The sequence below is a fragment of the Saccostrea cucullata genome, unplaced genomic scaffold (genome assembly GCF_032062105.1).
Source record: "Saccostrea cucullata isolate Sc308-1 unplaced genomic scaffold, CSIRO_AGI_Scuc_v1 ctg9867, whole genome shotgun sequence".
Lineage (NCBI taxonomy): Eukaryota > Metazoa > Mollusca > Bivalvia > Ostreida > Ostreidae > Saccostrea > Saccostrea cuccullata.
The window spans coordinates 10,733-24,135 of NW_026924694.1; the positions used below are offsets into that span (position 1 = coordinate 10,733).

The 13,403-nt window shown below is 35.1% G+C and overlaps 1 protein-coding gene across 1 annotated transcript; it reads right to left on the minus strand.

Annotated features, from left to right (window-relative positions):
• Window positions 1-1,817: 1,817 nt before the first annotated feature.
• Window positions 1,818-10,324, minus strand: LOC134267059 (phospholipid-transporting ATPase ABCA3-like). The gene is made up of 8 exons (XM_062749281.1): window positions 10,080-10,324; window positions 9,243-9,373; window positions 7,021-8,037; window positions 5,655-5,861; window positions 3,811-4,298; window positions 3,312-3,499; window positions 2,738-2,908; window positions 1,818-2,480 (listed from the first exon to the last, which is right to left on the minus strand). The coding sequence occupies exons 1-8, from the start codon at window positions 10,307-10,309 to the stop codon at window positions 1,997-1,999; spliced, it is 2,916 nt and encodes a 971-aa protein (XP_062605265.1). The 5' UTR covers window positions 10,310-10,324; the 3' UTR covers window positions 1,818-1,996.
• Between the last annotated feature and the right edge of the window lie 3,079 nt (window positions 10,325-13,403).

Here is a 13,403-nt window from a genome sequence, read left to right on the forward strand (position 1 = left end):
CCCCACAGCGCCACTACTTTGTTATACCCGCCAACATACCTTCTTCCACGTTTACATTCGACAACGGATTTAGTCCAGGAATCAGTATTCATAACTTATAACCAAATCTAACTGGTTATAATTGGTGGAGAATCCGGGTAAAACAACTTCAATTGACAGTACCAAGGCCAACAGTACCCACCATTTTATTAAGGATGTTACTTTCGAGGACGTATTTTCCCGGAGGCACAATGTAAGGCGATCTTTCGACTAAATTTCGACTGAAATTTAAATCTGCTTAAAAAAAAGTAAAATACAAACGGACAGTAGTGAATTTAAATATGTCCGTTAATCAAGAGTGGTCTATCACTTAAAAAAATACTGAATGTTAATACCCGCTAGTGAAGCAGACAAAGAGATCATGACGTTATAAGAGACGTAATTTACGCTTGCTTTCGTGCGCCGGTGTACACTTATATTCTTTTTTTCTTAATTACTATGTTACTTAAAATGTGCCATTCTACTCAACATGTCATGAGTTATCCTATCTAAGCCATCTGTCACTCATGCTCAGAATTGTGCTAATTGCCACTGTTATAATTTATTATTTATATGTTACATGAGTCATTGTTAATCAGTTAACTCCTAGGCTTCGGATTGTTCGGGTGCAATTTTTGGATTTCAAGAATTCACCCTACCGACCTAAGTATATAATAAAGTGCTGTTCCATCGTTAGCATTTTTATGTTTTATTGTTGCCGGGAAGTTTGACACCTATTTTTCTCGGTGATAATATCCTTCGGCCGGCAGCAGAGAATACAAATTGTTTGACGTCGTTCATGGTCCAGATTTTTCCAAATGGTCTGCGTTTATCAAACAGTATTCTACTTCTTACATACCGTAATTAACTGTTTTCGGTACAGATGAAAAACTCTCATTGAATATCGTGCAATTTAAAAATAACTTCTTTATTAAAATATGGCGTGTAATGTCACTTCTGTACTCTTTTTTTCCCGTCTCCGATGTATATTGACCATATCCAACACAATTTATTACATCTTCGTGCGCCTACTACGCGTTGACGACGTCATTTTCATCAAACTCAATTTCAATGATACTATGAAAATCATGACACCAATCGCCTGTTTCTAATGATATTTATATGAAATTTTGAATTTTAATATTAAGATTTCTATTCTGGTTTCAGTGATTCCAATTTGTGTTCAATGTATTACATAGTACTAAAGAAATAAAAGCAAATGTAATAGTTATATGCGTAAACTATTCCGAATTTTGTCCATGCGCCGACAGGCCTTATCGGCCTTCATATAAATCGTCCTAATATTATCAATATGAAAGATATGTATTCAAAAATTCACAGTTTTAAAGAACATTGACTATATTATGTCTTTGCAAAATTTGGTAAGTATTGGTTGCATAATTAAAAAATTATAAACTTTGTCTACGACTTTTTGGACAACCCTCGTATATACATAATTATTATTTTATTGCTAGCGATGTTTACGATAGAAAGATAAAAATACTTTCTTTTTATACAATAAAAGTACAGTACAACAAAAACAGCCATTGGATACTAAAATCTTACAAATAAAAGGCAAGAAAAAACTTTTCTGACTTTCTCTTCAAGAAATTGATAGGACATTATTTATCATGAAAGTTATTCTATGAGATTTACAATATCTTAATTGATGTAAAAAAATTAAAAAATGAAGTTAGAAGATAACAGGAAAAAGTAAGAACATGTTATCAAGAAAACTACACACATGAAAGTTCATTCAGAATGGATGACAATTCTGCGAAAATTTCACTCAACTCCGTAAATGATTAATTTGAATTCTAAAATTTCTTAAATGGAATTCAAAGGATAAAAAGGAAAAAAATAATATGTTTTAACGTAAATTATGCGCAGTAATAATGTAAAATAAATTTCTCTCCTTCAACACTAAGAAAAACAACACAGAAAAACAACCAAAAGAAATACATCAATAAAAAACTTTTCATACAATTTGTCCCCCAGGAGCTGTGATAATTTGTCCTTTAAAAGCAGTTTTTGACCTACAACAGAAACAACAAGGACACGCCCTCTTTCTGTCCACCGGGGGCACCTGCATCCTCGTGAACCCAAGAAACACCTGCTCCAGGGACGTCTGATGTACTGAATAATCTTCTACATTATATTCAGATTTTGTTTTCTCCATTTCTTTGAAAAGTTTTGCAAGTGATAAATTCCGATGCGGAATTTGAAAATCTAGGTAGCCCTGTTGATCATCGAATACTTCGGTTCCGGGAAACTCTTTGCCAATATGATTACGTAATGGACCAGAATCTACTGCGTTTCCGTTATTGTCACGTGCTAGTCTCACTGTCAAGGTGTAACCTTGCGCAAATTTGTTCTTTAAGTGTTGGGGACTCCCAAAACACACGAATCTTCCGTTTACCATGATGACTATTTTGGTACAAAGGGCATCACACTCCTCCATGCTAATAGGAAAATAATGTTTTTTGTTTTCATACAAAGGCCTCAAGGATTTCATTATGGCAATTAAATGTAAACTTCAAATTACATGCATGTGCCTATCTTTACTTCATGCTACATAAATGTATTCTTTAAGTATCCATTACAAAAGCTGCTGAAAAGTGTTTGATATCATTTGAAATTTGCAATTGCCTCCACTGTATCAGTTCATTGAAAATGTCATCTGACAAATAATGGAAAAGTTAAAATCAACATTACAAACCTGTGCGACGTCAAGACAAGAGTCCTACCACTAGCTCGGACTCTAGAGAGAATATTCCACATCTGTCTCCGCGCCGCTGGATCCACGCCTGTTGTAGGTTCGTCCAACATCAAGAATGGAGGATCTCCAATAAGCGCAATTGCAGTGCTCAACTTTCTTTTGTTTCCCCCACTGTATGAAAAGAGCACAAAGTCGGTATTTTTCCCAAAGGGTAAAAAGTAAACCAAGGAACGTACAAAAATGATTTTTCTCAAATAAATCATTATAGAGAGAAAAAAAAAGAAAATATTATACAACGTCAAGCTTTTGGATGAACAAGAATTACATGTACTCAAATTCAAAATTTGTTTTTTCTATGTCAACGAAAATATTATAACTTTAATATATTGATTGAATCATTTTCGAAGTATCAATTATCCAAAACACACATAGGTATTTAAAGGTGATTTAGAAAATGGGAAAACTGATGTTTACTGAAGTTGGCAATGATAGACAATCGCGTATCTTAAGAATGCAGACAAAAAGCAAAAAGAAGAATGTATGTCTAAAAAGGTACGAAAACATGTACACCTACCTATATGTCCCACACATCTTATCGGCATATTCCGTCAAAGTGACGGCGTCCAGTAGACCATTAATGACCCGTCTGATGTCTTTCTCCCTCACTCCTCTCAGTCTGGCATAAAGGGTCAGAATTTCCCTTCCCGTCAAACTGTCGATCAAAGCGTCAAACTGAGGGCAGTATCCAAGACAACGATGGACCTTTGAAAATGAAAGTTAATTATGCAAGTATTCAATTTTTCAAATTGCAATTTTCTAAATTTTCTCTTATTTATTGATTTAAGATTTGTTAAAAGAAACAACTAATATTGAAAATTTAACAGTTGACTTCTGTTTAAATAATGAAAGCAAAACGTGAAAGCAAAAAAGTATCAAAGCTAAAACAAAGAGTTATATGATTTCACAATCATGTCTCTTGAGTTTTTTTTTTTAGAAATTACGTAAAAAATATATGAGGATATAACTTTCTTTTTCAGTGTTTGATCACTATATGTATCAGGAAAAGCATGTACCTGTCTTAGATTACTTTTGACGCTAAAACCGTTAACGTAAGCCTTTCCGCTAGAAATCATTACATCACCAGTCAGCATTTTGAATGTTGTCGTCTTTCCTGCTCCATTCTGCCCCAACAGTCCAAAGCATTCTTGTTCAGATATCCCTACACTTATTCCCTTCACTGCATGAAACTGATCTATGAGGCCGTATGTTTTTTCCAAGTTTTTAATTATAAGTTTGTCGGTTTTCATTAGATCGCTCTGGTTAGTGGAGTTGACTCTCATCGCTTCTTCCAATACGTCCGAGTCCGGACTAGCGTTGTTATCACTCTGTGCATTCCCGGCTTTAGAGGTACACAGAGTTCTATACAACAGACGGTTGACTATTCCACTATCCAGTAGAAGTACGAAAGTCATATAAACTACACACTGTATGGCCATAAAAGACAGGTATTGACCACATCCGGGATAACCCCACTCTAAGTAGTTGTCATCAGGACACTGTTCTTTAAATCAAATTTAAAAGAAAACAAATTATTAAAAATAACATTTTATAAATTTCGTGAACATGAATGTTTCTTATCGATCGGATTTCTAGAATTTTCAGTGTCCTATTCTTTTCGATGAAAAACATAATTAAATCAATAAGACATTCGCTACAATATTATTTTTACAGGGATTTTTGACGGATTTGATAGAACGGTGTGAATTCTGCTCAGAAGAAGAAATAGTATTCTTGATAACAACAAGAGGCCCATGGGCCACATCGCTCACCTGAGAAGCGTTGACCATTCTGTTCTTTACCAGATTTCCTCCTTTTAATACATAATGCATCCCCACCCTACCCCACTGATCATAATTTAGACATTTAGAAATCTACACTACCCCAGGATCCTTCCATGTGCACATAAGTTTCAGCTTTTCTGGCCCAGTGGTTCTTGAGAAGAAGATTTTCAAAGATTTTTCCTATATATTTCTATGTAAAACTTTGATTCCCCATTGTGGCCCCGCCCTTCCCCCGGGGGTCACGATTTGAACAATTTAGAATCTACACTACCCCCAGGATGCTTCCACATAAGTTTCAGCTTTTCTGGCCCAGTGGTTCTTGAGAAGAAGATTTTCAAAGATTTTTCCTATACATTTCTATGTAAAACTTTGATTCCCCATTGTGGCCCCGCCCTTCCCCCGGGGGTCACGATTTGAACAATTTAGAATCTACACTACCCCAGGATGCTTCCACATAAATTTCAGCTTTTCTGGCCCAGTGGTTCTTGAGAAGAAGATTTTCAAAGATTTTTCCTATATATTTCTATGTAAAACTTTGATTCCCCATTGTGGCTCCGCCCTTCCCCCGGGGGTCACGATTTGAACAATTTAGAATCTACACTACCCCAGGATGCTTCCACATAAGTTTCAGCTTTTCTGGCCCAGTGGTTCTTGAGAAGAAGATTTTCAAAGATTTTTCCTATATATTTCTATGTAAAACTTTGATTCCCCATTGTGGCCCCGTCCTTCCCCCGAGGGTCATGATTTAAACAATTTAGAATCTACACTACCCCAGGATGCTTCCACATAAGTTTCAGCTTTTCTGGCCCAGTGGTTCTTGAGAAGAAGATTTTTTAATGACCCCACCTAAGAAGTCGAAAATGTGAAAAGTTTACAGACGGACAGACAGACGGACGGACGACGGACAAAATGTGATCAGAAAAGCTCACTTGAGCCTTCGGCTCAGGTGAGCTAAAAATTAGATAATTTTTTTTTTACAAGAATAGCCCTCTGTCAATGATTTCCCCATAAAATAAGAAAGTGTTCAATAAAAGTATTACCCAGAACAGAGCTGTGCTTAAGAGACTGACAAATACCTTTTTTCCCAATCAACGCTAAAAGATCCAGACTAAATTCTTGTTTACATTTAGATCGCAAAGAGTATCGGACATAGATGTCAGTAAATGTCTTTCCCAGACAGTAATGCGGAAGAAAGATCATAAATAAAACATCCATGGTCTCTGCTGCAGCTTTGGTCTTTTTACTTGGATAGAGAAATGTGACCGTTAGCAGTGTGAAAAGACCTGAAAGCAAAAGATCCATGACAAAAGAGACTGAAAAATCAACAGCATTCTCTGAAATAAATCGAATATAAATGTATATTAAATATATTTACATACGAAAACATTAAAATTAGATTCGAATGGAGCCAAATTTCAAATGTAAAACGCATCTCTAGATAATCTGTGCCTTCTGGTCTCTCGATTACCTTAGTATTCTTGTTCCATGTGCCTTGATTTGAAGTCATAGAAATAATTAATGTTGCTTTCCACAGACAATATTTATCTAACATGTTATGCGTATGTTTCACACTTATTTTGTAATGTTTAATAGTCGTCGAGAATACCACGCCTTTCTGAAGGTTAACAGATAATTGCAGGAATGGGTACTACTAAACAGAGAACCCTAGAGAACCTTAGAGAACACTAATAATTTTCAGTTATTTATTGTCTGTAAATGAAATATTTATATTTTAAATAACTAATATATCATGTAAAAACAAAATTAAATTTAAAAATATATATTTTAACAGGTTTTTTGCTTATTTTTACTGAGTACTATTATCTCTGAAGACTTCATAATAGCGTTGTAATAAAACTAGTAAGGAATTAATTGATATACTCTAGATCAGACTAAATTGTTAAAAATTAAACATATCATTGAATTAAATAAAAAATAATGCAAAAAGTAATAATGAAATTGAAATAATTTCGAAAAACAATATTTTTGAAATTCAATCGGGATCGAGATGTCATAAAATATTTCACCATCTATTTTGTTAATTTTTTTTTTTTGGTGAAAACTTCCATAAAATAACGTTTTGATTGATTTTATGCATAAAATATGATTTATTTAGTAAAAATCAACCCAACTATGCATAAAATGTATCAAAATTAACCATAAAAACTTAAGAGTTCTCTTGGGTTCTCTAGAGTTCTTTAGGGTTCTCTGTTTAGTAGGACCGGATAATTGCACTATTCTCTTTCTCTTGCATTTTATATGTTCAAGGATTTTACAATTGAACTATTTAGGCCTAGTCCCAGTTGAATTTCTAGATCTCCTGTCTTCAAATCATAGCTTCCTTTGCATCAGGAAAGGGATGGTACTGGATTTGAAAGTGTTAGAGTAACTCAGAAATTTGTAAATTATTTGTACAAAACAGTGGAATTTTTATTAACTCACCTGCTACCGTGTTGATAATAATCATAGCTACCGTTCCACCTGCAGGCGACCGGAAAATGAAATGTAGAAGATACATCCATGAAATTGATGCTAGGCCAAAAAGAAACAAACTTAGAAACACGATCCCTAGCCTGTTCTCCTCTGTGTATGCTGGAATTTGGAACGCAGCAAAACAAATCAGAATGAGGAAAATTGGGACTAGGTAATGGATAAAATCCCAGATGAGATTGGCCAACCAGAAGACTCTTGAGCCGACCCCGCTAACCTTTTGTAAGTGTTTGGCACCAGAAGATTTTTCTCTGATATGAAACACGCTGAAAGAAGCTACTAGACAGGAAAGTCCGAATAAGACACAAAGAGCAAGACTTAGTCCTTTGAAGGCTGCAAATCCTGCGCTCTGAGTTGAACGCTTTAATTCCTCACTCGGTGGAAATGGGTGATTTATGGTTTGTATGCTTTTGGAGTTCCCACAATAAAATTTAAGAAGAAAATCCATTGTATATGACAAGCTGATACCACTAGCGTGAATCACTTCACCGTTATAATAACTGATGATATCATTTCCATCGAATCCAAACCCAATGACATACCGTGAATTAAACGTTCTCTGTCCTATTTGTTTCGAGCGATCCAGCCAAAATTTATTTATGTTAAACTGGGTAGAATCCTTAGAGTCGTACACAGCCACACCCAGGCCCTTTTGACGGAAGTTTCTGGAATACTCCTGAATCATATTTTCTGATATTGGTGGGGAATAAATTCCTTTAGTGAGTGTTGTTATGGAGTTTGGATACGGTCGTAGATCTAAAGTCAGTGGTGGATCAGGATGGGGCTTAAGGCCATCAATTGACTGGTCAGCAAGAAGACCAGCTATCGCAAGCAAAATAGGCACAATGAGCTGAATTATGATCATAAATTTGCTCCGCCATGTATGTAATGCTTTCTTCATCAGTAATCCACGTAATTGCTGGAAAATGGCTGTAATTCCAGTGTTCTTTTCAAAGCCTTTGTTAAAGTCTGAAAAATTAAGAATAACATTTGTTCTTGGTAAATAAGCTAAGATTTCTTACTCTGTTCCGAGGTCTTTGTTAAATGTGTACCACTTTGAAGCTTAAATATATAATAGCAATTTTTAATTTTGATTGTTTCCCTCTTGTCAATCCTTACCACCATCCGCCCTTCTCCGGTAGAGGTATTCTCTTTAGATTTTTTTACTCTTTCTCTTTTTTGAAAAAGAGAAGGACCTGTCTATAATTAAGGTATAGATTGTACTACATACATGTAATCTACTGTGAACCATTAATTGTTACTTAGCTATCAATTTGTTCATTTTTCCACATTGAAATTGGGAGTTGCTTTAATAATTCTTTCACAACAAGAGATGTTTGTAAAACACTTATGCCCTCCCTCCCCTCAAATTGGAATTTTTCCAAGTCCAAAAGGGCATAACTCTGTCAAAAATGGCATGATTGTACCCAAAACAGAACTTGACCTAGATAGTCATCTGATAAATTCATCTCAGTATGTGCAACAGTTGCAAAGAAAATGAATGGAAACTGCAAATAATTGAAATTTTTCTATGTCCAAGGGGCATAACTCTGACAAAAATGGTGCGATCGTACCCAAAACAGATCTTGACCTAGATATTAATGTGATATATCTGTATACCAAATTTCATTTCAGTATGTGCAACGGTTGCAAAGAAAATGAGCGGAAACTGCAAATAATTGAAATTTTTCTAAGTCCAAGGGGCATAACTCTGTCAAAAATGGTGCGTTCGTACCCAAAAAAGTACTTGACCTAGATATTAATGTGTTATATCTGTATACCAAATTTCATTTCAGTATGTGCAACGGTTGCGAAGAAAATGAACAGAAACTAAGTGGACCGACAGACCGACCGACAGACAGCAGCAAAGCAATATGCCCTCCCTTCTTCGAAGGGGGTGATAATTATAAATGTACAGATTTTTCGATATGTATAATTAACGCTCCACCATCTAAAATTCAAAATTTTGTTTCTGTAGCTTTTGAAAAAAAATGTGGAGAGGTATTTTCAAGACATTGTTTACTATTATAGTAGATACAAGAAATAAATATGCTCGATGGCAAGACTTGATTTAAAAATTCTTCGAAAAAAAACATAACAATTTTAGTACTGGAAATGTCCCCTTTGTTAACATAAGTAAACTATATGAAATAGACAATGAGTTTCATTCATACCTATTTCATCATTTCTCTCCGTAGCATTTGGATGTAATGACGCGCCTTCATCAATATGCAGTTGTACACAGTGAGTGTCTGTTTCGTCATCACAGTAAGCTTTATTACCATTCCCAGCATTGTCTTTTACCCTGTTTATTTAAAAAGAAGAGGCAAATATTTAATGTCCACTGGAAAATTATTTGAAACTGTAATTTTACAGTCATCAGGAAAAGGGTATTTGATGAAAAAATCCGAGAAAGACGAGCTTGGAATTATATAGAGAGAAAATTTTCGCAAATGTTATATTTACTAAATTTATTACTAAAAATATTTACTAAAATTTAGTCTCCGCGATTAGAAAACAGAGTTAATTTTTTTTCAGAGTGAGAAGTAGCTTAATTACCCATTAAAGAGTATTTCCATGAATTGCTGATTGTTTATAGGGAGAGTGACTGCATTTAGATTAAATGCTAGATTTATGATGATTTTTTGTTCATGAATTCTGTCATTTCTTTGTTTTGTTCTAAACATTCTGTTAATTCAATACCACCTCAAAAGAAAATGTCTGGTTAACTGTGAACTACTCGTCAACTGAATACAATAATGTTCAATGTTGGGTCTGTCTTACTGTCATTGCGAAAAATTATATACATGCCAGCTTGTATTCACATATGATATCCATGTACATATTGTTAAGAACCTCTTAAGATTGTTAGATCACAACAATGAATAGTGTACGCCACAGAAATGAAAAATGAGGAAGACGTGTTAAAAAGGGGGGAAAAATAAAAAATAAATCTCGATTAATTTACTCATAATTGATGACTAAACAATAATTAAACCACTGTTTCTCACTTTAAAAAAACTTCTTCCATTGTTGTCGCAGACATCCCAAAGCTACTTATTCCAAATTTCAGGGCATTCTCCTCTATTTCGGTAAACAGGCCTTCAAATGAAGGCGCCCCTTCCGTAGGAAGAAGAAAAGACAACTCCGCGCCGATCTCAGTTTCCAAGAAGGCCGAGGGAATGTGCCTCTTTATTGTGTTCAATAATTTTGCAACATCACAATGTGGTTCCTTCACCATTACTAGATGATAACCAGCACCTGTTAATAACACAAAAAACTGAATGATTAAAATTAACGGAGACAAATGCAAAACAGTCAACGTCCTCAATGAACAATTTTCATATTCTTTCCCTTTTTGTCTCTTAATTTCTCGTTGAAAAGTGTTACATATGTTAATTTATTTTTGGATTTAGGGCAATAAATATCCATGATTACTGCTCATCACACATAAACTATCTAAGTATAAAAGACAATTTTTTTCATTAAAATTCAGTCAATATTGATAATATATCTTTGAAATATAACCTAGAAGCCTAAAAGCTTAATGATCATTATTTATTAAAGTGCTTACATTTTGCAGCTATCCTTGAGAGTTCTTTTTTACACTTATTATTACATATAGCTTTCTCATTGGGTTCTGAATTCTCAAAGACTTCTAACTTTTATTCATCTTTTAAAAAAGAACAGTAGACCACATATATTCTACGTAATGTAGATCACATATATTCTACGTAATGTAGATCACATATATTCTACGTAATGTCCCCTATAAAGCAGTCCTTATTCTAGTCCTGCCCAAACTCTGTTAATCCTCTTACAAAGAGGCAAGAAATAAAACCTCTCGAAATATATTTTTTAAAAAATTATAAATTACACAATAAACAAGAGGCCCACGGGCCTTATAGGTCACCTGAGCATTATGCAACAATTTTCCAGTTATTGAATTTGATTCATGTTTTAAGCCAGATGCTATATGTCATTCACAATTTTGAAAGAGGCACCATTGATCATCATAACAATACACTTAGCAGTTGCTTAGCTTGGTTACTGAATACCCATATGCAGGGTAGGGGAACAAAAATGCATTCCAACTAAACAGTAGTGCCCCTAACACTGTGACATAAACCCCTGACCCTAGGTCCACACATTGCACAAATTTCAAAAAGGCACCCTTAATATCAAAAAATAAATAAATGTTTTATAGATACAAAAGAGCAGATTTCAAACAATAAATTCATTTTCAGTATATAAGTAGAGCCCCCACCCCACCCCTGACCCTAGGGCTTTGAAATTCACAATTCTGCAAGATTAGGGCCCTTGCTCATCATAACTATAAGGTAGTTCATCTACTTTATACCCAGAGACAAAGAAAAAAAAATTTCAAAGATTTAATATATTTTCATTATATAATCAATTGAGCCCCGCCCCCCTTACACCAGAACCCCTGACCCTGGGGCCATAAAATTCATAATTTTAAAAGAGGCATTCTTGCTCATCATAACTATGTACTTAGTTTACTTAATTCCTAGGAGCAGAGAAGAAGATTTTCAAAGAATTCATGTATTTTCAATATATAACAATAGAGCCCTGCCCTAACACCAGAAACCCTGACCCTGGGACCATGAAATTCACAATTTTGGTAAAAGCACTCTTGCTCATCATAACTATGCACTTAGTTAGTTTATTTAATACCTAGGAGCAGAGAAGAAGATTTTCAAAGAATTTATGTATTTTTACTATATATAATCTATAGAGCCCTACCCTAACACCAGAACCCTTGAGCCATAAAATTCACAATTTTGGTAGAGGCACTCTTGCTCATCATAACTATGCACTTAGTTGGTTTATTTAATACCTAGGAGCAGAGTAGAAGATTTTCAAAGAATTCATGTATTTTCACTATATAATCAATAGAGCCCCCCCCAACACCTGAACCCTTGACCCTGGGGCCATAAAATTCACAATTTTGGTAGAGGCACTCATGCTCATCATAACTATGCACTAAGTTAGTATATTTAATACCCAGGGGCAGAGAAGAAGATTTTCAAAGAAATCATGTATTTTCACTATATATAATCAATAGAGCCCCACCCTAACACCAGAACCCCTGACCCTGGGGCCATAAAATTCACAATTTTGGTAGAGGCACTCATGCTCATCATAACTATGCACTTAGTCAGTATATTTAATACCCAGGGGCAGAGAAGAAGATTTTCAAAGAAATCATGTATTTTCACTATATATAATCAATAGAGCCCCGCCCTAACACCAGAACCCCTGACCCTGGGGCCATAAAATTCACAATTTTGGTAGAGGCACTCACGCTCATCATAACTATGCACTTAGTTAGTATATTTAATACCCAGGGGCAGAGAAGAAGATTTTCAAAGAATTCATGTATTTTCACTATATATAATCAATAGAGCCCCACCCTAACACCAGAACCCCTGACCCTGGGGCCATAAAATTCACAATTTTGGTAGAGGCACTCTTGCTCATCATAACTATGTACTTAGTTGGTTTATTTAATACCCAGGAGTAGAGAAGAAGATTTCCAAAGAAATAATGCATTTTCACTATATACTTATTTAGCCCCGCCCTAGCACTAGAACCCCTGACCCCAGGGCCATGAATTTCACAATTTTGGTAAAGGACTCAATGCTGATTACAATCATGCAAACAGTTTGACTGCTTGATGTCCAGGAGTAAAGAAGAAGATTTTTAAAGATTGCATTAATTTTAGTGGTTTTGGCCCCACCCCTCAGGCCCCAGGGGTCAGGGATCATGAAATTCATAATTTTTGTTCCCCTTCACCCATAGATGCTTTGTGCCAAATTTGGTTGAAATTGGTTCAGTGGTTGCAGAGAAGAAGCTAAAAATGTTCAAATGTTAACACACGACGGACGACGAACGACGGACGACGACGGACGAAAACGGATAGCAATAGGTCACCTGAGTTTACTCAGGTGACCTAAAAATCAAGAAAACATATAATATATAGATGAAGTAGGTATTCTTAAGCTTCTTAAACATACCATAAAGAGTTTTAAGGAACAATGAAGAACCATAGCACTTGACAACTCCGTCAGCCATAATAGCAATACGGTCACCTAGAACATCAGCTTCATCCATGAAATGAGTTGAAAGTACTATAGTTCGATCCTCTTTAAATTTCTGAAGAATGTCCCACATTTGGCGCCGTGCCCCAGGATCCATACCTGATGTAGGTTCGTCTAGTATGATTACCTAAGTTATATATAAGTCTATTCCATAAACAATCAATTTAAAAAAAATGAAACAGGCCATTGATAAATATGTTGATTTTACAAGGA

Bases quoted from the DNA above. Each gene is read 5' to 3' on its own strand.
- LOC134267059 (XM_062749281.1), bottom strand. From the start codon at position 10,309: ATGGTGAAGGAACCACATTGTGATGTTGCAAAATTATTGAACACAATA. The intron at 9,374-10,079 runs GTGAGAAACAGT...TTAAATAAACAG, and splicing joins ATGGAAGAAGTTTTTTTAAA to GGTAAAAGACAATGCTGGGA. The intron at 5,862-7,020 runs GTGAGTTAATAA...TTTTGCTTTCAG, and splicing joins TATTATCAACACGGTAGCAG to GTCTTTTCACACTGCTAACG.